The sequence below is a fragment of the Miscanthus floridulus genome, chromosome 10, assembly GCF_019320115.1.
Source record: "Miscanthus floridulus cultivar M001 chromosome 10, ASM1932011v1, whole genome shotgun sequence".
Lineage (NCBI taxonomy): Eukaryota > Viridiplantae > Streptophyta > Magnoliopsida > Poales > Poaceae > Miscanthus > Miscanthus floridulus.
The window spans coordinates 15,982,499-16,007,014 of NC_089589.1; the positions used below are offsets into that span (position 1 = coordinate 15,982,499).

The window sequence follows — 24,516 nt, forward strand, 5'->3', positions numbered from 1 at the left end:
TAAAACACGTCGGCCGGACGACCACAGTCACAGTTAGGGACAGGGAGTTCAGGGAGAACGGGGGCATCTTTGCTAGACTCGTCGGGGTACAATTCTCTAGGACGACCCCGTTTTCGTCATAACTGCTCCCGAAACATGTCTTTCATCTAATAAAACGGTTTAAATTAAACATCAATCAAAACAACGTAAATTAATGTAAAATATAATCATTTGCAATGCAACTAAAATAATATAACCAACACTTATAGCAACAAAAATATACATGGTAAACATACTTCTAACTAAATAATTAACCTTAACATTGACAAAATCAAACTAATATCTTCCTTCAAACCGTAGCCCATAGTTCCCAAACATAATTTTCCTCCTAACCGTAACTCTCATTCATAATATCATATCCACCATTCAAACAAAAATAAAATGTGCGTCATTACCTTAACGAGGACGAGGATAGAGGAAGGCGACCGGGGAATGGAAGGGAAGGGAGGGAGGCGGCTGCTCGGGCACTGGCGGACGCGAGCCGTGGCGGGGGTTTTATTCGGCTCTGCCGCGCCACGGATCAGGGCGCGGCACTGCCACGCCAAGATCGGTGGCGCGGCAAAGCCCTGCCACGTCACCGGTCACGATTCCGGTCGTCGCCACGTCAGCCCGCTGTTGCGCCACCATGCATGGCGCGACACAGGCATTTAGCCGCGCCAGGGCAATAAGCGCGACCAAAAGTGTTAGTTTAAAAAAAACAACAGTGTTAGATTTAAAATTAGTTTTAAAAAAGTGTTAAAATTAAAAAAATCCTATATAGTAGCTAAGCCGTAAAATCACATGCAAATTCTTGAGACCTACCCTTTCTGTCATGTATATTTCCTAATAAGATACTATTATCAACATGATTAATGGTGATTGATCAATAAATGACGAGTAACAATATAGGGCATGTTCACTTGTCTGAATTCTGGAGGAATCTGGATGGTTTGGAGGAATGCTGGAGGAATTTGTGAGAGAAAAACATTGTTCCGAATAAAAAAATAAACGGATCAAAGCCGGGTTTAAGGGCACGCGAACGGGGCCATAATGACTACCAAATGTATACAAATATTTGATGCAAAACAATTTTATATCTCCTAGAATCCCTTATATTGTACACCTTTCTTTCTTTCTTATCTAACATAGTAACCATAGTAGGGATCCCAAACCCTCCAGATCCTTTTAAAAAAATAGTGAGATAATGACGAACAACTTCATTCCATAAACCAAACACCCTCGATTTCGTGTAATTCCGCAGCTGCTTCCCTCATGTTCATTCGATCACCAGGGGCCTCGCAAGTGCAGGAAAGAGCCACTTTCACCAGGGCCACCAAACACCAGAGGACTCTGCTTTCGTCTTCTGGATACGCTGCACACTCCTTGTATTCTTCTAGGAGATGAGCATCGACTATGCCAAGTATTTGATCAGGAAAACTTGTCTTGCAGAAGCTGATGATGCTGAGTCCATTGCAGAAGAGAGGATCAGTTGGCCTTTTCCCCGTCAACATCTCCATCAGGACTACCCCAAAGCTGTACACGTCTCCACAAGTTGATAGGTAACTACCTCCGGCATACTCTGAACATCATTAGAAGAAAAAAAGGCACAGATCAGTATGACATAGTGCGTGTGTATATTGTTATCACATAAAAAAAAGTTACAGCTTTATGTCCTTTTGTTACCTGGAGCAATGTACCCAATTGTTCCCTTCACATTTATTGTGCCAGTTTCTCTCGAATCTCCCACTGCCTGTGATTTGGTTTTGAGGTAGAATCTTGCGATGCCAAAGTCCGCTAAATGAGCAGCCATATCATCATCAAGAAGAATATTGCTGGGCTTCAAGTCGCAGTGAATAATGGGAGTCTCACAATCATGATGTATATACTGTAGTGCATCAGCTATATCAACAATTATTTTCAATCTTTGTGACAGATCCAGGTTTCCATAGCCAGGTGGGTGCAACCAAGTATCCAAACTACCATTGGGCATGAACCTGTAGACTAGAGCTTTGAAATCGTTTCCCATGTTATCGATAGTTGAGCATGCGGTTAGAATTGGAACGAGGTTTCGGTGACGGATATTTCTTAGAGCTTGGCATTCTGATATAAAACTCCTATCAGTCCCTTCCATGGCAAGGTCGAAAACCTTCACAGCAACAACCATGGGTTCTGGAGTTATTAGCCTCCCTTTGTACACTAAACCATGGCTTCCCCTGCCAACCAAATTACACTCTGCGAAGTTCTCTGTGGCTTGAGCAAGATCCTTGTAAGAAACTTTAGGAAATTGCTCACCAGAAAAAGATGGTGACAACAGTGCTCTTGGCACCTTCTTCCTTGAGATGATAAAATATATGAGCAATGTGAGGGACACGATGCCTATTATGGGGATTGCTATTCTTACAAAATAGTGTCGCCATCCAATTGTTTTCTGCGTAGGGTTGGGGCATGGAGGCATATGCAGTTCTAGTACACCTCCACAAAGCCGCCAATTGCCTTCAAGTGAGATGGCTGTAGTGTTTTTGAATACCCCTTCTGCTGGCACTTCACCATCAAGATGATTGTGGGACAGATCTAATTGTGTAAGAAGCCGTAGTTTGCTTAGAGAAATTGGGATAGAGCCTGAGAAATTGTTGTGAGAAAGGTTGAGCATGGTCAAACTACCCAGATGGCCAAAAAATGCAGGGATGCTTCCAGAGAGAAAGTTCACGTCCATTTTGACAGTTTGCAATTGCTGACAAGTGCCAAGAGAAGATGGAATTTCTCCGCTAAGCTTGTTGGATGAAAGATCCAGATAGTTGAGCTGTTGAAGATTACCAATATAGGGTATTTGGCCTTCCAGATTGTTGTGATATAATGAACACTGAACAACTGTAGCTGCAATGAGATCTTTTGGTATATTGCCTTGAAGATTGTTGAAACCGAGGTCTACAAGTAAGAGCTGTGGAAGTTTTCCTAGACTTGACGGTATGGGACCATAGAATTGGTTAGCTGCTAGATTCAGATGTAACAGATTTGAAAAATTACCAATGGAGTCTGGAATGTGCCCATTGAAGTTGTTCCATGCAAGGTATAAACCTTGTAAATTAACCATATTTCCAATCCATCCATCAATGGGACCTGTAAAATTGTTGTCCACTAGGTCTAATTTAGTTAGCTTATGAAGGTTTCCTATGCTTGACGGGACTAAACCGTATAGCATGTTTTCTGCAAACATGAGGTTGTCAAGATTAGAGGACAGGTTACCAACGGAATTTGGAAGTACTCCCTGCAGCTGATTTCCGTTGAGTGTAAGCAGCTCTAGAAGACTGCAGTTGGTCAATGCATCTAGAAATTCCCAGTTTTGGCTATCATTTGCTGTAAGATTGTTATGATGGAGACCTAGTGTTCTGAGATTCCGAAGTTTACCAAGAGAAGGAGGGATTTTGCCTGTAAAGCCATAGTTAAATCCCAAGTCTATTGACTGCAGCTCTGATGCGTTGCCTAGTGAATCCAGGATGTGACCTCCCAGCATGTTGGCACTCAAGTAAAGGTGTTGGAGTTTAGGGAGGAAGTCTCCGATTTTAGGTGGCAATGGACCATGTAGCAAATTCAGTGGCATGGCAATTTGTTGTACCAAAGAGAGGTTAAAGAGTGCTTCTGGGATTCTACCTGACAGCATATTTCCACCAAGCAACAAGTCTGTCATATTCGATAACTTGCCAAGCTCCTCTGGAATGCTTCCATGGAGCTGGTTAGCTTGAAGAATGACGTACTGTAAGGTTGTGATGTTACCTAGGTCAGGTGGAATGGCCCCTGAGATATTGTTAGAGTAAAGCCGCAAATCTAATAGGTTGGAGAGGAGGGCAATTTTCTTGGGAATCTCTCCCACGAGCAAGTTTTCATGAAGGTATAACTTCTGCAAACTGGAACAATTTGTGACTGCATCCGGAATGTTTCCCTGTAATGAGTTGGAACTCAGGTCAAGAAGCTTGAGCTTGTGCAGATAGCCGAGATGATGAGGTATGTGGCCAGAGAACATGTTCATGGAGAGATCAAGAGAAGCAAGGTATGACAGGTTTCCTAGGGAAGGAGAAATGTGACCATCCAAAGCCTGCCCAGACAGATTCAGCGCCACTACGCGCTCCAGACGTGTTCGGCTACACGCCACGCCCTCCCAGCTGCAAAAGTGGACGGTGCTGTTCCATGAGCTCAATGCCCCTTTTGGATCATTCCTGATTGTGCGCTTGAAATCAAAGAGAGAAAGGAAATCTGTGTCGTTCCCATCGTGGGTCATGCAGTTAATGGTTCCAGCTCCACAGGAAAATAGCAACACTATTGTGGCCCACGGTATGAGCATGGCTAATTTCATGTGTTCTTTAACAGCCATAGCCATAGTCTTTTGTTATCTACATAAAGAAGAACATCAATAAATCACATACTAGCTAGGCTCACTTTTGCACAAAGCAAAACCAAGAATAGAGCTCATAAAAGAGAGAAATTAAGACATAAAACAAAAGCAAAGATTTGAAGTGTACTAAGTACCTGCTCATGACGCCTGAGTCCTGGCTCAAAAAGAAAGCTTTGTAACAGCTGAGATCAAAATAAGCCAAAATGAAGTGTTTGATACGCAGATACTCGAGAGAAGAGACAAAGAAGCATACCACCACACAGCCACACAGGGCACCTCGATCTGAGAACTGGGAGCAACAGAGAAGAACCGGGCCTTCTCTTATATATACTGGACACGAGTTGAACAATTCAATTCGTTTAAACAAGTGTGGAAGGTCATTATATCAACAGGTTTCACCTGTCATGCTTTATTGACATTTTCTCATGTTGGGCATCTCTTTCAAGTTTGCTGAAACATTACACAGCAAACTTAAAGCTGTGGACTTTGGCCAGACTTTTGAGTCCAGATTACAGGCTGGTCACTGGCCTGAGTTAGATTTTTTGTTACACTCAGTGCTGGCAAAGAAAACGTGAAAAGGAATGAATGAGTCTTCCTCAAGGTAGTATGGTCTGCGTGCCCACTGGAACAGTAACACACAAGAACACACACGTACACAAGTGGTTTGGTGGCTGGAATGACTTAGCCTTTTCTTGTTTTCTCCTCTTCTAATATAGCCAACGTGAGCTACAAATTAGGCTGTGACAGCCTCCTAATAAATGCAGAAAATTACCCAACTAATCAGCCTATTATTACTTATGCTGAAATTTAGCTAAGTAAATGCTATGAACCTAGACACTAGCATGCACTTAGACACACAGGATTATTTTCAACATCCAACACTAAAAAGTTTAGGTTAGATCAGATTAGTAAAATATTTAGGTTTGTTTTAGCAACTTCATTTTAAAAAAAAAAATTATATATCATTTATTATAGTTCGGTAAATGATTTAGTTCTGCTTAGTTTTAGGTCGCTACTGTTTGGTTTCTTTTTAGTAAATCTATTATTATGTTAATACCATAGTGTTAAAAGAAGCCACCACATTCATTCTCAAGAGAGAAATTACCACAGAAAATGAGAAAAAACATACATTGCTGGATTCTATGATCATCCAACAATCTATATTAAACAAAATGTTTCATATCAAATGCAACTAATTAAAAGGTGAAAGATCTACACCATAACTTGATAGGATCATCCAACGGTCTAGACTAATATAATTCGAATATTTAACTAAAATGTAAATTAAAATTCCAGGAAATAAGTAGTCCGATCTCCATACAAATATAGGAACAGAAACCAGAAAAGAATCCATATGATTCCCAACTTGAGGGGGGGGGCGCAAATATAACAGAAGGTAATACCCAAAGAAATCGTTTGGAATTTAAAACTGAGCAACTCATGCACAATTTGCATCTTTAGTTATGCATTTGCACAAGTCTTGGTCGCCAAAAGATGAGAAAGAGATGGAAAATGGAAAGAGAGAGATGTGTTCTTACAAGAAGTTTGCAGGAGCAGAGTTGGTGCTGGCGCCATGGAAGCCATAGCCAAGAAGAGAAGGATCCTGCCTTGAGTGACCAAAACTACTAGTTTCTTACATCTTGTGAGGCACACACTCAGCTCCTTCTCTACTTGTTGTAGATTAACTAGCACCTTGGCTTCTTTTCATCCAACAAAAACCTGGCTGCTGCATTCAGAACACAAAAACATCAAATTGGCTGGTCAGAGATCTATGGCAATCAAGAGCTAGCCCAGGACAACAAAGTAGCTTGGAGACTTGGAGTTGCAGGGTAGGCAGTCTTAATCGTTTCTGTTTTTAATTGCTGTCTTTCTCACTTGCATCTTCTTGTTTGATATGACAGTATAGTTTCAGCTTCTAAGGAGGCCTAGAGATTTGTCTTCCTTCCCATGGCATGTCAAAAACAAAACCCAATCTCACACCAATCATCAAATAATATCCATATGCAAATTGCTTGAACTAACATATTAAATTCCTAAGTCCAGTGTTAAGTCTAATAAATCAATTTGATTTACTACCTAATAAATCAATTCTCCAATATTCATTTCAGTGCCCAATTATGCATGCAGCAAGAAATTAAAGTAATGACCAGGCCAACTGGCACAGGCAACACCAATATAGCCTTTTGATTCCTGATTTTGATTTGGTCGCTCACTGTCCCCTGTTAATGAGTCAACATCCATGGCTTTGTCAAACAGAACCTAATCCCACACCAATCCAATAATATTGCTGTCCAAATAAGTCTATTAAAATCTTAAGTCCTTTGTTAAGTCTATTCATTGACGTGTTGTGCCGTGGTTAAATAATCCGTATATGGTTCAACATCTTCACACACACACAAATAATTAAACAGCAATTGAAAGCAACACTTATGCCTTGAATGATTCTTCAAAAGTGTCAATCAGAAACGTCACAGTGGGTTCCTAAAGTCACCCCTGAGCTATTGGTCATATTACTTTCTTTTTTTTTGGAAAAGGACTAGTCACATTTATTCAACTGAGGTATACTTAGTTTACAGTAATGAAAGCATACAACAACTCCACTGCTGTGCGATTCCACAGCAGATGTGCACAAAGGAGAAGATAAAAATTTGGCATAATAGAAGTCGTTATGGGATGCGTGTAGGTCAAACTTTCTCAATTTTGACTAGGTTTGTAGAAAATACGTACAACATTTATATCTCATATCTCCAACAACAACAACAACAACAACATAGCCTTTCAGTCCCAAGCAAGTAGGGGTAGGCTAGAGTTAAAACCCACCAAGAGCCCCAAGTCACGGTTCAGGTACTTCAATAGCTGCTTTCCAAGTACTCGTATTCAAACATAGATCTCTTGGTATATCCCAAGCTTTCAAATCTCTTTTTATTGCCTCCCCCCATATCAATTTCGGTCTTCCTCTGCCTCTCATATTATTAGCTTGGTTTAGGACTCCACAATGCACTGGTGCCTCTGGAGGTCTCCTTTGGACATGATCAAACCACCTCAACCGATGTTGGACAAGCTTTTCTTCAATTGGTGCTACCTCTAGGCGATCACGTATATCATCGTTCCGAACTCGGTCCATTCTTGTGTGACCGCAAATCCTGATTCTTCAAAAGTGCACCTCAGAAATTTCACCGTGGGTTCCTAATCAATGTTCGGCAAGGCGAGATTCCACGGTCGCCTAGGCGCGACTAGGCGCTGGGAGGAGGCCTACCGCGGCGCCTACGGGGGTAGGCGTACATCTAGGCGGTCCGCGCGCCTCCGCGGCGTTCCGCGACGCCTGGGCGGCGAGTAGGCGGACGAGGCGACGGCTGGGCGGGAGCGCACGGGCGCGGGACTCTGTTTTCGCGGGCGGGAGCGCGCACGTGCGAGAGCGGGCGACAGCGCGGGAAAGAAAGCGGCTGCGCGGGAAGGAAAAGAGCAGAGCGCCGGTGCCTATAGAAAGGATTAGAGAGAGACAGAGACATAGAGAGAGAGAGGAGAATAGGAGAAGGAGATCCTCACTGCTGTCCGCCGCCGGTCTTCATCTCTCCTGCCGGCCGCCACCCATAGCACCGGCGAGTCCGGTGTCCCGCCGAGGCTCGTTGCAGGGAAGGGTGGAGGCGAGTCCAAAGCTCCTCCTCGAGCCCACCAGGGGAGGGAGTCACTGAGTCCAGAGGTCCTCGTCGCCGCCTTCCACAAGCCCAAGGTGAGGTCTGCCCACCCCCTGCTCCTCTCTCCTCTGCTCGACTGCTCCCTTCCATCTTCCTGCTCTGTACGCCTGTGCTGTTCTGCTGTGTGCGGTGTGCCTGTGTGCTGCTGTTGTTTACCTACTACCTTTGGAGATCTGGTTGATGCTATATAATATGCCTGAATGCCTGCTGTTCTTGCTCTGTATCTAGCATCTATTATCTGCATCTGTGATGTACTAACATCTGCTATCTGGTTGATGCTATTTAATTATTTATATAATTTATTCAGCTATATATATGCTGAAATACAAAAAGGGAAAAACGCCTAGAAAACGCCTAGGCGCGCCTAGGCACGCCTAGGCGCTAGGCGAGGGGTCACCGCCTTGAAAACGCCTAGCGCCAAAAAAAACATTGTTCCTAATAAAGTCATACATGGACTAGGGGTCACCCTTCGCAACCGATGTAGTTTACCGTAGTGAAAATATATAAGGGTTAACATATTCAATCTAGTTAACAACACCAGTATTGTGTGATTTCACAGATGTTCACAAAGGAGATACAATTGGTATAAGTGTTATCCTACCATGATTCCTTGTCAGATGTTATCCTACCATGCAGTTAGGCCCTGTTTTTTTTTCTAAAAAATCTGCTGAATATCCTTTGTAATCTTTGGGCATGCTATAAAATAGAAGTCCATACACATAGGTTTATTTATTTTACTATTTTTTTTCTGTGAGCACATCATCTGTCATGATGATTAGATGCGATATTGAAATCAAGCTTGCAACCACATCACATGTTGGACTGATAATCCCTATTTTAAGACCCATGTATGTACAAGAACTAACTGAAAGTTATGTCACTGAGCAAATGCTCGAAATTATGTGGCGATTTCGTTTCCACTTTGGTGTTGGTAGATGATGATACGACAACTGATGCAAGAGCGGAATAAACGTTAGTCTCAGAGATCGAGTTTGGTTCCTCTGTTCAACTTATCAGCTCTGGTCTTTTAATTCCCCATCTGTTGCTGCCCATAACTTCATGCAAATGCAAATTTTAGTTGGTACCTGCGAGTCGCAGAAAGTCGCACTAAATTTGATTTGATCCTCTCTTTTTTTTTTGTCATAGTAGGAGTCTAAAATCTGAATGGTGTCATGGCGGCATTTGAAAGGTGTAGGTACAGTACAGAGAACCAAAGTGACAACTGAATTAGTCGGGCAATGGTAATCACAAATGTGCAAGCGCAATTGCAAGGAGGAAAATGAATTCTCTCAAATTAATAAAAGGGCAAGAGGCGTGGGGCGCCGACCTCCTTCGCTCCCGGCGGTGGAGGCAGCATCGGTCCGCCGCCCTTCCAGTACCCGGCCGAGCCCTCCGCCTCCGCCGACGCCGCCGCCGCGCAGTAGCCATCCGCCGCGCCGCGCCGCGCCCGCATGAGTTGGTATGAGCACCTCGGTTGGCCGAAGCGTACGTACGTATGCGGGGCGAGACTTGGTCAGGCCCATTCTACCTTTTAGGGCCTAGTATTGGCCTGTGGGCCGATGGCCATGATCTCACTGGATGTAGTTTCACAATAGGGCCTCCAGTCGTGTGCTCTTTTCGGCCCAATTTTTCATCCATTTTCACTCTTCTAGCAGATATTTGACATTTGAATTCAAAATTGTTGCCACTTTTCTCATTGATTTGAGCTCAGGCAGATATTTCGTCCAGCTAGGCTAGAGGCACCACCAAACACAAAATGATTGCAGAGTCTCTTTCACTGATACGATCGAGTGGACATTGTGATGGGCTAGCTACATCCTCGTGGGTGGTGATCGATCATATTACCCAGATTTTGGTGAAGGACGGGTAAGCACAAACTTGGTGAAATATCTTCAGTATTGAAAGTCACTCCGATGTTGCTAGTTTATCATGAATCCGCCGGTCGGTTCGATCTTTGAGAACATCATAGCATGTTGATCTTGGCATGCAGATGCCGACATGACAGACCTTGGTTGTTTAGGCAGATTTTGCACCATCCAAAATCGAAAGTGACATGCGTCCATTTCCATGCTGAAAGCAACTAAAAGCTAGGAGTACGAGGAAGGAACTGTGTATTAGTAGCTAAGCGGTAAAACCATGTGAATTCTTCAGACTTAATTCATGGTTCATGCTAACTTCCATCTGTATGTTAATATGTAAAACCACACTTACACAATAATATACCGAAGAACTTAGAACCCTATCTAGTTTGGCTTGCATGCGGTGCTTGGGACTGTGGTGTACTAGGGAAATAGGAGCTGTTGCTATATTATTTGGGTATTTCGTTCATCAATCTCATCTTGAGAATTTGTCGTTCCAATCTTCGCAGATGCTTATAGGGGTAGAGTTTGCATACGTACATTTATAGGGGTGAGTGTGCATGCTTTGTGAGCATCTACGTTGTAGTGTGTAATCTAAAAAAATTTGGATATTACGTAAGTAGGCAACAATGACATGCAATACTATAGGAAGCTTTTTGAGAGGTAGCTAGAATGGGTCTGTAGAGGCGTCTGCTTTGCCCACTTGTACTTGTGTGTCTCTAAAAATATCAATTTCTAGAGACGAATTGATTTCTAAAAGCGGGCTGAAACTAAAAATAGAGGGCATTTCAAGTCTAAACGGAATTTAAAAATAGATTTCTAGAGGTGGGCGAGCTCAGAAACCATTTTAGAGATTGCGCGCTCTTGATAGAGCCATCTCTGGACTAAAAGGAACATGTCTCTAAAATAGTTTCTATAGTAGTGATGGTGCATGATCTCGCCTCCATCTTCTAGACATGTTTCCGAGGCTCTGGTTGCGGTTGTCGATGGGTTGTCAAAGTTGTTTTAGTTTGGCTTGGTGCCCCTATAATTGTGGCTTTGTCTTTGTAGTTGTTTTAGTTGGTGTGTTAGTATTGTTCCAGGGCATAGGTTTGCCAGACCCAAAACTCCCAACATAGTTGTTCCTCCCGTTGAGTTGTTGTTATAGATGTACTTCTCTTTCCATGGGTTATTCTTGCAAAATTATAGTCATGTGAAAGTTTCACCAGTTTCTCTCTAAAAAACTGTCTTATTATTATTTTTTAGGTCAACTACAGGAGGGATCAAACCAATCCCTACCTGAATTCCATTTTTCCACAGATCCCGGCAAACCGATGGGTGGAAGGGTGCAAAGCACCTAAAGCAGGGGGTCGATCCTTGAAGGTCAAAGAGTACATGAAAGAGGGAGAGAGAGAGAGATTACAACAACATTTAATAGAAACAACAACAACAACAAGATAACAAGGGTAAACCTAGAACCGTCTTATTATTAGATATATATATATATATATATATATATATATATATATATATATACACACACGTATATGTTGATCATTGTACTGAAGTTGTTTGTAGAAGTGTGGTCCTAGCTAGATATATGGTTTTCGGGTCTGATTTCCTTATAAACTTAATCATTCTTTCTACTAAAAGAAAACTATTGCCATCCTATAGATAGGAAGCTGACAATTAATAAAGAGCAAATACATATTGTGTAATTTTCAAAAAAAAAAGGAAACATGTGAATCCCTTGATATCATACCTGTGATGACTGAATCACTGATGAGGACGCATAGTATAGTACTACCATATAAAACCTTACTTGATTTCCAGGATCATCTTTACCTCCTCTTTACAAGCATGTAGCCAACAAGAAAAGATGAAGAGAATCCCTATCTCAAAACTCCTACCATCTATATCTATACTATATCTCTCTCTATGTATATATAATAATCTACATGTGTATATATGCTATATATACCCAGCATACATATGTTTTGCTTACGCTTATTCCAAAAAGTATCTTGCGCATAACTCTCTCTATGTATATCTTTCACAAGACATCTGAACGATGAACGACGATGGCAGGCAGTACGTACGTGCTAGAGATCGCTGCCTTCCGGTATGCTCTCCAGCGCGGGTCGCCACCCTCCGCAGCAGAACTCCTCCTCCTGTTCTCGGTCACTCGCCTCCTTGCGCATGAGAGACACCATGTCGTCCAGCGACATGCCCTCCTTGTCGAGCATCTTCTTGAGCTCCTGCTTGCTGATCACCAGCTTCACCCTGACGGCGGTGCCAGCAGGGTCGACGCCGGCAGCAGCCGCCGCCGACAGGGGCTCGCAGAGGGCGGCTTCGGCCGGAACCTTCAAGCTGCGCATCCCCGGGGATGGCATCTTGAGGACTTCGCCGCCGTCCACGATGCTCATGATCTTGATCTCCTTCCTGTCTTGAATCACCAGGCAGTTTCCCATGATGATGGCTGATCGAAGTTAGCTGCAAATGAGCTAGAAGCCTAGAACTAGAATTGTGGTAGAGTTCTGAAGCTCTGTTGTTGGAGTTGGAACAAGATCACAAATTTCACAATTGTGTGTGGTAGTGGTGAATGGTGGTGTATCTGAGTGCGTGAGGGGGTTGGATGCAGTAGTGGATTGTTGTATTTATAAAGGAAGTGCTCTATGAATTGGACCCAACATCTGAGTGCTTATTCCATGAATGCCATCGGCCGACCAATGGAAGTTGCTTCGTGTATGATAAAGCTAGCTATGATGACTAGCTAGCCACTCTCGCAAGAAATGAGAGAGCCCAACCTACCCTTTTGTTCCTTGCTGTTCTTGACTTGGTTTGACATGCTTTGTGTCAGGTCGATCAGTAAAATATTGTGGCGCGTGTGCCCAGTGCACTAGGTACAGTTCACACACACACTAATAATTGTCTATTATGAAAACTCGCAGAAATTACACATAGTTGCTACAGCTTTCTGCTAGAGAAATGTATTCCCTCATCAGTTTGTAAATGCATGAGGTCTAACTAAGTAACTAACTACTTATTTCCCTATATGTTGTCATGTATTTAAAAGCAGACTTGCTAGCGTCCGGACGTGTCCGGACGGTGCCGCGCAGCGAGCAAGCGAGCGCCCCTAGCACGTCAGGCTCGTAAGCGAGCACGAGCGCTGCAGCAGCAGACCCGCGCCGCCCCGGACGACGCTCGTGCCACCCCGAACGTCACCCACGCCGCCAGCCGCTTCCCACGCGCATCCCATGTGCAACATCAGATTTACTTTTGAAACATCCTGATGCAACACTTGAAACAAGCGTACGAAACACTTGCGAAAACACCTGAAAACACTTGAAAACCATTGCAAACATATATAACATCCAAATGAAACACTTGTAAACATACCTATGAAACACTTGAAAACATATGTTTGTAACATGCATGTATATGCAACATCCAGATTTACTTTTGCAACATCATATCCACATAAAATACTTGCAACATACGTCTGGAACAGGTGAAACATTTCGAACATACACTCAAAACATACGTGTATAGCCATTACAACATATGCAACATCCCGATTCTACTTTTGTAATATCGATATACAATGCTTGCAACACATCTCTGAAACATCTGAAACACTTAAAACTTACTCTTGCAACATGCGCTTCCAGCGTAGCATCTATTTATTGCTTGAATGAATGGAGGCTTGTCGACGCGGAGCTCGCCGCTCCGGTGGAGAGAGGCCACGGTGGGTCGCTCCGGTAGAGAAGGTGGACCGCGCGCTGGAGAAGGCCGCGAGGCGGAGTAGGCGCGCGCTAGAGAAGGCCGCGGTGGGGTCGCTTCGGTGGATGAGGTAGGGCGTGGCAACGACGATGATGCAGCGGACGGGTAGGGGCTGGAGCAGGAAGCCTGGATGGGAGGAGATCTATGGCGGCTTGGATTTTGCGCCACCCAGCACGGGCACGAGTGGACGCCGTGACAGGAGGTGGAGGGGCGGATGACGCGGTGAACACAGAGACGGGCGGACCGGGGAAGTTATCGGTCGCAAAGATGGGGGAGTAGGGGAGCAGGTTGGATGCCTGTTGGACCGGTCCGCTACGCAGGCCCAAGGAGACGGCGTCCAGACGCCCTATAAGAAGCATTTCCGATTTAAAAGTGAGTGGAATATTTTCTTTAGAAAGATTATAGAAAGATTGGCCTCTTAGTTGTACCACCTCTGTTTTAAATGTCTTATGTCTATGACAAGGCCAATTAGTGTAAAAATGAACAATGGAAGCAGTATTGGTCTTCCTCTTTTACTGGCAGATCAGAGATCTCGGAATGAAGTCAAAAGAACCAGAGACAACACATCAATATATGGGTTTGTTAAATTTAGCTGCCTATTTATGTCTCAAAGTCTAAACTATTACTAACAATTTAACCACTTAATCTTTGTCTAAACTACTCACCTCTATGATGGTGAGAAATAATCTAAAGTAACCTATGAATTGTATCTAAATTAATTACAAAACTATTATATATTACAAAAACAACAAAAAAGTAATCAGTAACATATAAGTTTTCTACCTTTAAATGCACTAAATTACTCTTGTAATGCTTATAAATTACCCACATTTGTTACTGTTAATTTTTTTTAGATACAATACAAACATATATGCTCATATATATGAGCGTATATATGCACACATATCAACATAAGCACGCACACTCTATCCCTACGAGCACCTCCCCTTTGAACGCACGTTGAGGACAAGTTACCTACCACTGAAAGAATAACGTTGTTAAATCCTAGAATAAATCTAGAAAAAATACAAGCACATGTGTCAAAAGTCAAGGACTTGGATCTATATGGACATATTTCATCACAAGGAACTTAGTATGCTCAGTTGGCATTTGTCATTGTTAATATAGGAAAAACTAATTAAAGATATATGTTATTCATGATGTGTGTCACTATATAAAGCATGTATAATGCATGTAGGAAGAGACGAGCTCCGGTTTCAACTAAAACATAGATATGTGCTATTTGGAAATGTCAATGACTACAGTACTAAACATAATATATGTGCTATTCGGAAATGCCAATGACTTGAAGGACAACGTGGGCACTATCAAGAACATGCTAAGGTAAGGATGATGTCACAAAACATTAGGAAGCAGGTGGACCCCAGCAGTTGGGGCATGGCCATGTTCGGTCCCTCTGCTAGCTAGCTTGCTTTTGGCAAGTAGTGCTGGAGGTAAGAATCATTCGCCTGTTGTCTATTTTGCAACTGAAAACAAAATGAACGAATCCAAGAATGATACAATGCGCGTATGCTAATGAAAGTGCTGGGTATGTATGTGTGTGGGGGACAGGCCGAAAACAATATTATTACGAGTAGTCCATTAATATATCAGTAGCAGCAGCCCACTATGAAATTTAACATGAATTGCACGAAATTGGTTGGCTTTAATTTTATACTAGTCCCTGCGAATGCTGGCATATATAAATTTGTGTTACACGTGTTACATGTTCTTAAGTGTCGATTAACCCAATTACTAGGGACGAAAGCGAAAATGGAACACATCGTTTTCAGGGACTGGTTTTCAAAGTTTTATCACAATTTTATAAAAATGGAAATAGAAATCGAAACTAATATATAGAAATGACAACATTTTCTGACCGTTTCACCATTTTAGTCTGGAAATTCATGATGATATTATATATCGTTTTTATCTATGGAAATGATGGGAAGCGGACGTCCGTCCGCCCGGACACCGCTCACCCCACTCCGCTCTGCGCGCTTCAGCGCTTCAAAGGCGCTACCAAGTCTAGAAAATATTCGATACCTCCCCCTCAAGTGGCCACTCATACTTATCCTCTCTCTCTCTCTCCCCCCTCCATGTCTATGTGAAATCACAGAGCGCCACCGCTGTCTCCTTCCTCCACCCAAGCCGACCACGCCGCCTCCTCCCTCAATTCGTGTAGCGCCTCCCCGGCCTCTTCCCCAACCCTAGCGCCAGCGTGATGCCTCAACACTGCGGGGCGCCGTCGCTACCCTTGCCCAATGGCCGCTGGGTGCACGTGCCGGGCTGCCTTAGGTCATCCCCGACCGAGACAAGGGCACCCATGAGCGCAGCCGGTGCTGGTGGTTCTCGCGCACCGCCTCTTGCCGTCGGCTCCCACCCCGACGGCCGGAATCGACCGGACCCGACCTCTCCTTTTCTATGTTGCAAATGTATGTTTCAAGTATTTCATATATTTCAGTGGTATGTTACAAATGTTTCATATGGATGTTGCAAAAGTAGATCGAGATGTTGCATGCATAAGTTGCAAGTGTTTCAGAGGTATGTTGTAAGCGTTTGTTCAAAATGTTTTATCTGTTTTCAGTCTTGTGTTGCAGCAAGTATTTTCATGTTGCAAGTTGCAAGTGTTTTTATCTGCGTGTTGCATTTGTTTCACACATACGTTGGAAGTGTATTTTCCAAATGCTTCATCTGTTTCAAATGTATGTTGCGTTCACGTTTTTTCATGTTGCATGTGTTTGATGTTGTCCGGAGAGTCAGGGGTGCGGTGAGCGATGGGCGCATGGCCCGGGCGCCGAGGGATGGGGGCGCGGCGAGCCGATGGCCTGTAGATGGGATGCGCTAGGGGCTGGCGGTTAGGATGCGCGTGTGGGGTAGGGCGACAAATGGGGGTGGGCTGCATGGGCGACGGACGGGGCGGGCTGCTCGAAAGCCCTATTCCTTCTTACGCGCGCAGCAGTCCGATGCTAGCGCCCTAGAACGAACGTCCGGGCGCCAGCAATTCCGTTTTATCTATATCCCACACTCCCCCAATCCTGTGCCTTTTGAACTTTTCAGTTTATATGTGTGTATAATTCTATGGTAGTAAAGCGTTATTGTTAGTTTTAGAGGGAAAACAGTAAAGCATGTTTGAAAACTTGGTTTATCATTTCTATATTTATGGTGTTGTATAACTGTTTTTTTACTATGCATTATCAATTTCCAATCGATATTGATATGCCATAATACCGGTGTTGTACGTATTCATTTATAGCAATATCGTTTTCGATTTCATTTTCATGAAAAAAAAAATGAAAACAAAAACAATTTAGACCTCTTCCTATCATCTCCGACATTTTTCATCCCTACCGATTACATTTAGCGCGCAATGGATGGAAGGCCAGTACGTTTTAGCTAGAAAGCTATTGTTAGTTGATGGTTATATCCTATGAATGAATATATCCATAATTAACATGTTTTTGTAAACTTTTGTTTTCTATGACCATCTATTTGAACTTTTTTGAAACCCAATATAGATGCAGATGCTCATATACATGCACGTAGACCCTATCCTTGTGAGCACCTTCTATAGACTAAGTTGGATCAACAAATCTTGAGATTAATGAAATCACCCTGGGCTATATAAAGGAGGGCAGGGCTCCCTAGATCAGCATAGGCCATGACACACAATCATACCAATCAATCCAACGTAAAAGGCTACACGCCGACTGGACGTAAAGGCTATTACTTACATAAATCGTTCGTCTCTTTGCGTTCACTGTCGAGTTCCGCGTACATTGAAGCCCCACTAACCATCGTTCCGGGTAACCCTATGACGAGTTGTCGGTCGATAAACACCAATAGCACCTCGCTGTAGACGGGCACCTCACCAACTCGAGAAAGAATAGTGCCGTTAAATCCTAAAATAAATACAGAAAATATGAGCATCGTGCTAAGTTGAGTACTTTGATGGGCAGGTTCCAAAAATCTAATCAATTGACATACGCTCAGTTTCGCGGCCATCTATGTGAACTTGATGTCCAATGCAAATAGCAAACACTTTGTAAGTAAGTATGTAAATGTACACACCACATAAATTCATTGGAAGACTTTTGCGGTTTTTCTTCCTTTGCTTTCTTTATTTGGTGCTGAGTAGCCTTCCACTTTTGGCAAAATTGCACCTCGAGTCTTATTAGCTTTCGTTTGTCTCAAGTATATCTCCTATCCCCAGCATGAAAACTTGCATCGCGATCTCTTCACTCTTATCTCCGAGTTGAAAAAGGCTCAGCTAAATAAACCTGAGTATTTTGAGGGCCAGGCTGAGAAAAAGTCCGGTCACTTCGGGCTAAGAAAGTCCCGCCCATGACTGTTCCACTGAGCAAGTCGGGCCAAACTTTTCGGGTCGGACCACTTCGGGCTGAGAAAGTCCCGCCCATAACCGTTCCACTGGGCAAGTCGAGCCTAATTTTTCAAGCCGGGCCCTGGCCTGGATGGGCTGTCCGTGCATTTTACAGTGTAAAATAGTTAAAATTAGTATTTAGGCTGAGCTCGGGCCAAGGAATTTTTTTCCTGGGCAACAGGATCTGTGCCCGGGCCCTGTGCACTAAGGTTCGTGGTTGGGTTAAAACCCATTGGGCTCGGACTGGGCTCAATTTGCTCAGGTCTACAGCTAAACACGAAATGAGATGCACAGATGATAGATGCTACACTAAGAAAATTTTGCTCAAAAATATATGTAAAGGATTTAGTCCAAAGCCGCAGGTCAATGAATTTTGTGTCTTTTAGATTAGAATGTTTGAAGGTTTTCGACGAGCTGCATTATTCATGTTCGTTCTTCCTTTGCCACGACGTAAGCACGCGAGAGGAGGTAGAGAAGACATGCAAAAGCGCGTCATGGCCCATCTATCTATCTATAAAGATGGAAAGTGACCTTTATTTCGGACATTCATTCTGTAAGCCCCACTATGGATCCTCGGTCGCCTTTTTGTCAATTCTTTGCATCACTTTTCTTTGTTTATACGCTCTCTCGCTCGCTAGTGCGCACGATCGATCGATCGCAAGCACTTTTAACTGTGCAGCAGCAGCGGCGGCAACATACTTATAATAAATAATATATGTACGGATGGACTTCGTTATCACGGTGGACAAAAAAGTGAGACGTGCACTGAACTTGGTCACCACCCGAATTATTACCTACTAGATAGAAGACTTATTCAAGCCTTCTAAGCCGAGCGAGATTCACGAATAAGCTCTTTTATTATATAATAGGTAAATTATTCTACTGCACTGAAAAATAAGTACTTTTTCGTAAAAAGAAAATGACGGTTCTTATTTTTCGACGAGTCAAATAATTTTAAATTAAATTAAATTTATAAAAAAAAAATTGTTGCGAAAGGCCTCCAACTGAGACGGTTAGAGCGCTCAAGTAGAACCCCTCGGGTCCTGGGTTCGACTGCGAATTTCAGGCCGAGGGTAAAAAAACCCTATCTCACGGCCAAAGCATAGGTCAAAAGGCCCGGCCTGGATCTCATAGGGCAACGGTGTCCCTGTGTCAAAGTGAGGCTGGGGTTCGGGGGGTTTCTCGGCCCGTGTGAGCTCTTCTCTATCACAGCAATGTCCAGGGGTGATCTTAACTCCTGCAGGTTGAGCTTTTTTATATAAAAAGTTGCTAGCATTTATGATGCTAGAATATTTACATTCCAAACCAGATATAAATATTGATACCATTTTCTATCTATAAACTTAATCAATCTTAATAAAAAAAATTCTCACATAAAAAATCATAAGAAAAAATTGACTTGGTTTAAATCTAGAACTGCATTTTTTTTTAGGACAGAAGAAACTAGTTGAACCAAGTCCAAATAATCATGTAGGTCGGCATGGAGTTAATTGGGGTAAATTTGGCGGTTATGTGGAGTTCATATGGAACAATAATTCAATCAATTCCTAATGGATGGAGAAGTTAGGCAATCATAGGCTTTGCTTATGATTTATTCTATTCTATTCCAATTTGTGTCCTTTCTCTCTTTTTCAGCTCATTGGATAATAAATTGTAAAACTTGACTGTATGCGATTTCTATTTTCTAAAAAAAATTTATTGGGGTAATATAACTTTTGGCCTTGCAAAGGAAGCATGCACTTACTAGCTAATCCACGGTTGGGCAAAACGCAAAGGAGACTTATTAGTACTAGTGATGAAGCGTGCTAAAAGCAATAGACTAGCTAAGTATGTAGCTAGTGTAGTATATAGACGTTGCAACGACCACTGATGACGGCTCTTATTCTTCCCTGCCCGTTGAACTCTTTTTTAACTGTGTGGATCTCGCAGACCCCTTCTTGGTTTTGATTCTTCACATGGAGATATTGTCTAGTTCGCTTGAGCTTATTCAGTACTACTTTTCAACCATGGAATAATATTTTTCTCTCGTTACATTTCAGCATAAAGGCTGGCCGGGTGAGTGATCGAGCCGGCGTGCGTGCGTGGCGGCTCAGCAGTGGGCGCGCCGCCGCGCTAGTGGGGCGGCACCGCCGCAAAGACCACCGTGGCTCGTGGACGTCGCCGTCGTGAAACCGACGCCGGACGGAGGACGTACGCGCTCGCGCCCATAAGGCGGCCGCTCGCCTGTGGCTCTGGCGGCCACCGCCATATCTCGTGCAGGCGCACGCGCGCGTGCGTGCGTTGACACGACGACTACTGTGGACTGTGACTGTACTTATCTGCATGGGCTCACCAATCTAGGCCCAACTGCCGAAATGGCCTATTCTTGCCTGTCAATACAGGGATCGGAGGAGCCTAGACCGGACAAGTATGTCGGTAAAGATACTGAGTTTGTTTTAGTGAATGGATCGAAATTGTTCCGGCTTCAACTTCTATCAAAGACAGACACCGGTACAAAACTATTATGAAAAGATAGCTGCAGCTATGAACTCACTCGCAATAGCTCGAGAAGCATTATGACAAAGAGTTTGACATTAATTATTGACCAATCCTGAAAAACAATGGCCATTCATGGGAGGCAAAAAAAAAACATAGCTATTGACTCCAAGTCTCGGCAAGCCAAAATTTGCAGTTTCTGCTGATCCTCAAGTCGCTGCAACAGTGCCCAAAGCTGCAATGGTATGGATGTTGAGCTAATCCAAGATATTTAAGGTTTGTTTGGTTCATGCCCAAACTCAGCCTCCTCTCCATTTCTCTACCTACCCTATTGATGTGTTGTCCCCTTGCTCTTTGCTCTCTTTCCTCACTCCTAGATCTTGCTTTCTAGTTGTCTCCTCCTGTTATGGCCCCGTTCGGATTGCTGAATCTTGGCTGAAACTGACTGAAAAACACTGTTCTGGCTGAATTGTTGTGAGAGAAAAACACTGTTCTGATTAAAAAAACAAGTCGAACAAGCCGGTTTCTGGGTAAACCGAACGGGGCCTATGTCTCTATCATGATTGATGCCTTCTCCTACCGGCTACCGCCAAATCCGGTCTCCTCCGCTGACTATTGTCTTTTTCCTCAACTCCTTGGTTGCACCTACACCATCAACCATGAAGTTTACCACTCCTACAATGTGGGTAGGGTGTGGTGGCAATAACTAGTAGTGATGCGCACGGCATGCACAGCCGTTTTCGTTGGAACACACACAAAAAAATTGTCCTCGAAGGCATATACTCTCATGTTGTGGACCACTAACTACTTATGGAGATGTGTGCATAACAAAAGCGAAACAACTGTTGCGTATGTATCTCCATGCACATCTAATGGTGCATGGTAGGAAAACACATATTTTTAAAGGCAGATTTTATTTTCTTGTTGCCATTTGTCGCCCGCTGATTTCCTTGTCACCACGAGGAGGCTCAGGTCGCCGGGGTTGAAAGTCACAACACAACGACACTTTGTTAGGGATGAATATTTCACAATTTTTGAGCCATGTTGAGAGTGGTGGCTTAACTAGGTAGCCATGCACGACTCATTAATAAGTTACTCTTTCATCAGCGAACAAAAGGGATGGATCGATAGATGATGGGGATTAGCTATCTAGGGGAATCTCAAATGCGTGAACATCGTCGTCGTCGTCGTCCTGTTCTTAGCATGCGCGATTACTCAGTTTTTCCTTCTGGATAAGGACGTTTTACCTACAGAATATGGCCCATTCTGTTTGGATCCATACGATCGTTCCGTGCCCTCCTTGAACTCGTATGCTTTGTTCGTTGTCAGGCAGGCCGGGTTTCAAACCTTTCGGTCCCTAAAATAAAGAACAATCTGGTATTCTGCTGGTCCATGGGAGATGTATGATGTATCATAAGACGCTGCACCTTGTAGCTAGTGGCAACAAAAAGGAATCTACTATGCGCAACACCTTTTGAATAGTTCCGATTTCTGTCAGAAGATTTGGGCTGGCCCAAATAATATTCTCAAATAAATCCTAAAGGTCCACTCACACGTGCATGGTATGATGGGGGACTTTAGTCGTTCCACATTGCTACTTTAGAAGGAGTGGGCTAACTTAAATGGTTGAGTTGTCTCCATCTAGCTGAAGCTATTGGGGAGAGGAAAAGAAAGGAACACACGCGCACTCGTCTCGCCTCACCGGGCGGGGCGTGGGCGTGGGCGCGCGACATGCACGTGAATGGTTTGGCTATTTCTCGCTTTGACCATGTGGGTGCGCAGCTTTCTTTTGCTACTCGATATTTTTGCATGCATGGAGAAAATTGCACTGGCCTGTTTTGGCAAGCAATTATTCTTGCATTAATGGTGATTGTTCTAATTGCTCTAGTCAACTAACGGCAGGTCAATCATGTTAGTGCTATGATTGCACGGCTAATTACTTACCTTAGTTGCAACGCGCGTATATATATTGGGACAAGACGTTGTCCTCAATATAGAGATTTCATCTCCTCCTTTTGCCACTGTGCTGCGACGCGCGTAAGTATATTGGGACGAGACGTCGTCCTCAATATAGAGATTTCATCTCCTCCTTGCCACTGTGATGTGCTGCTGTCGTCTTCCCCATCCCGCCGACGACGTGTCATCGGCGCCGGGAGAGCAGGTCTCCGAAGCCTAGGTCCCCTTGTGTCCCTGCATGAGGTAGGGGCCGTATCAGGTTTTTGGAAGCACCATCGTGACTGCTCGCTTGACGCCTTCCTCTCTCTACGCCGGTCTCCGTCGACGGTCTCCATTGTCTACTCTCGGCAACTCCACTGTAAGAATGTCTATTATTCTTTCTCTGTTGTTCGTTCTTATGTTCGTACTGTTACTATTACTAGCACTAGAGAGTTCGAATTTGCCTCGGATCGTAGTGCTAGTGATAAATCATTTACCTTTAATATATAATGTTGTTCTTTTCCTCATTGTTGGAATTAATTTATGCATCACTAAATTGCTATTATTTCCCGTCAGTTTCCAACACATATACATATGATTCATTCCATCTATAATAGGTACCACGCGCTCATTTCGCTCGAAAGACAACATATTGAGTTACATGCATCCACCAATTCAATCCAAAAAGCTCAAAGCTAATGGAGAGAGAAAAAAAGATGGGCAACTCAGGTATACTTCAACTCTACCCTCACAAGGAGGATCCTTTATGCCTCGTGAAATAGGAATGAGTAACACGGATCCTAGTGGTAGCGAGTCTGTGGTAGTGAGGATTTGAACTTGAGACCAAGTTTATCAACCAGTATAACCAAAAAAAACTTAAACCTGTGCTAGAGACTCTTGATGTATCGCCGCTAGGCCAATTGTTGCCTCCATGGGTGTCCTCCTTTGCCAGCGACCACCACATTGTCTCTCCACCCCTAAAAATGAACCCTAATGATGTACCGTTTGACGTGGATGAAGATGCGGACGGCCATAGCAGCACGCAAGAGCCTGATCTCAACAATTTGGGGGCGTGTTTGGTTTGTTTGCTGAGCACTATTCTACCTTGCTAAGGTAGGATAGCATATGAGTAATGTGTTTGGATGTGAAGCTAGCTTTCCTTAGGACCTGTGCAGGCAAACCTAACCTTGCTACCTCAAGAGAGCCAAAATGGCTCTCCTGGGCTGACAAGTTTGTCGATGTCGGTGCTAAGGAGACGAGGCAAAGTGCACATAGAACCAAGCCCGCCCTTAGAAGTCCCAGGAAGGTGGAAGCCCAAGATCTCGTGGCAGGTAGAAAACCCTCCCCCTCGGCCTGCTGACCACATCAATTCTTCTAATTTGGGCCGTGCACAGAGCTAGGTGGGCCTATCATATCGTGGCTGTTTGGGCCTTAGATGGTAAACTGTTTCGGTTCCCCTGTCACATCCATGCAAGTCATCAGTTGAGCCCACAACTAATCGTGGGGCAGAGCTGAATTTCTGCATCGATCTCATGGCACTCTTCTTCCTCGTTCTGTACTTCGTGAAAAAAAGAGAGCTAAACTTGGCATGCTTCAACAAGGAGTTTTCCACCACGAAAAACGGTGCCTCTCTAGCGAGTAGCGACTCCTGTCCGCTCGAACTCGCCTCTTTTCCGCTGCAATTCAAATCCGTCCACCTCGCTTGTACATAACCATATATATAGAAAGAGATATAGAACTACTGTTCTGCAGCTGACTATAGAATAATTTATTTTGTGATCACTTTGAGTTACGATAATTACCATGCTCATTTACGAGATTACAGTAACTTCATACTAAGTGATTTACTATAATATTATCGTGTGTGTGTGTATATATATATATATATATATATATATATATATATATATATATATATATAGTATATTCGGTAGCCATTTATAAAATAAGTTATTCTGTAGCAACATCCATTTACGATAATTTTATATACAAATTTATGATAAT

At 43.5% G+C, this 24,516-nt stretch overlaps 2 protein-coding genes across 4 annotated transcripts; both read right to left on the bottom strand.

Annotated features, from left to right (window-relative positions):
• Window positions 1–889: 889 nt before the first annotated feature.
• Window positions 890–9,543, bottom strand: LOC136486293 (probable LRR receptor-like serine/threonine-protein kinase At3g47570). Of its 3 annotated transcripts, none has more exons than XM_066483162.1 (5): window positions 9,428–9,543; window positions 5,944–6,131; window positions 4,540–4,962; window positions 1,702–4,403; window positions 890–1,597 (listed from the first exon to the last, which is right to left on the bottom strand). In XM_066483162.1, exons 4-5 carry the CDS (start codon window positions 4,388–4,390, stop codon window positions 1,236–1,238), a joined length of 3,051 nt encoding a protein of 1,016 aa, XP_066339259.1. In that variant the 5' UTR covers window positions 4,391–4,403; window positions 4,540–4,962; window positions 5,944–6,131; window positions 9,428–9,543; the 3' UTR covers window positions 890–1,235. The 3 variants fall into 3 exon arrangements, with proteins under 3 accessions (XP_066339259.1, XP_066339261.1, XP_066339260.1); XM_066483164.1 differs by having other exon boundaries at window positions 4,540–4,587; window positions 4,659–6,131; XM_066483163.1 differs by having other exon boundaries at window positions 4,540–6,128; window positions 9,428–9,517.
• Window positions 9,544–11,730: 2,187 nt separating this feature from the next.
• Window positions 11,731–12,561, bottom strand: LOC136487807 (uncharacterized). Its single transcript, XM_066484917.1, has one exon. It carries the CDS (start codon window positions 12,407–12,409, stop codon window positions 12,041–12,043), a length of 369 nt encoding a protein of 122 aa, XP_066341014.1. The 5' UTR covers window positions 12,410–12,561; the 3' UTR covers window positions 11,731–12,040.
• Window positions 12,562–24,516: the final 11,955 nt, after the last annotated feature.

What these genes read in the sequence shown, in the direction of transcription:
- LOC136487807 (XM_066484917.1), bottom strand. Translation starts at nt 12,409, where the DNA reads ATGGGAAACTGCCTGGTGATTCAAGACAGGAAGGAGATCAAGATCATG.
- LOC136486293 (XM_066483162.1), bottom strand. Translation starts at nt 4,390, where the DNA reads ATGGCTATGGCTGTTAAAGAACACATGAAATTAGCCATGCTCATACCG. An exon ending in AATTGGGTACATTGCTCCAG is followed by an intron (nt 1,598 to 1,701) that starts GTAACAAAAGGA and finishes AATGATGTTCAG; the next exon opens with AGTATGCCGGAGGTAGTTAC.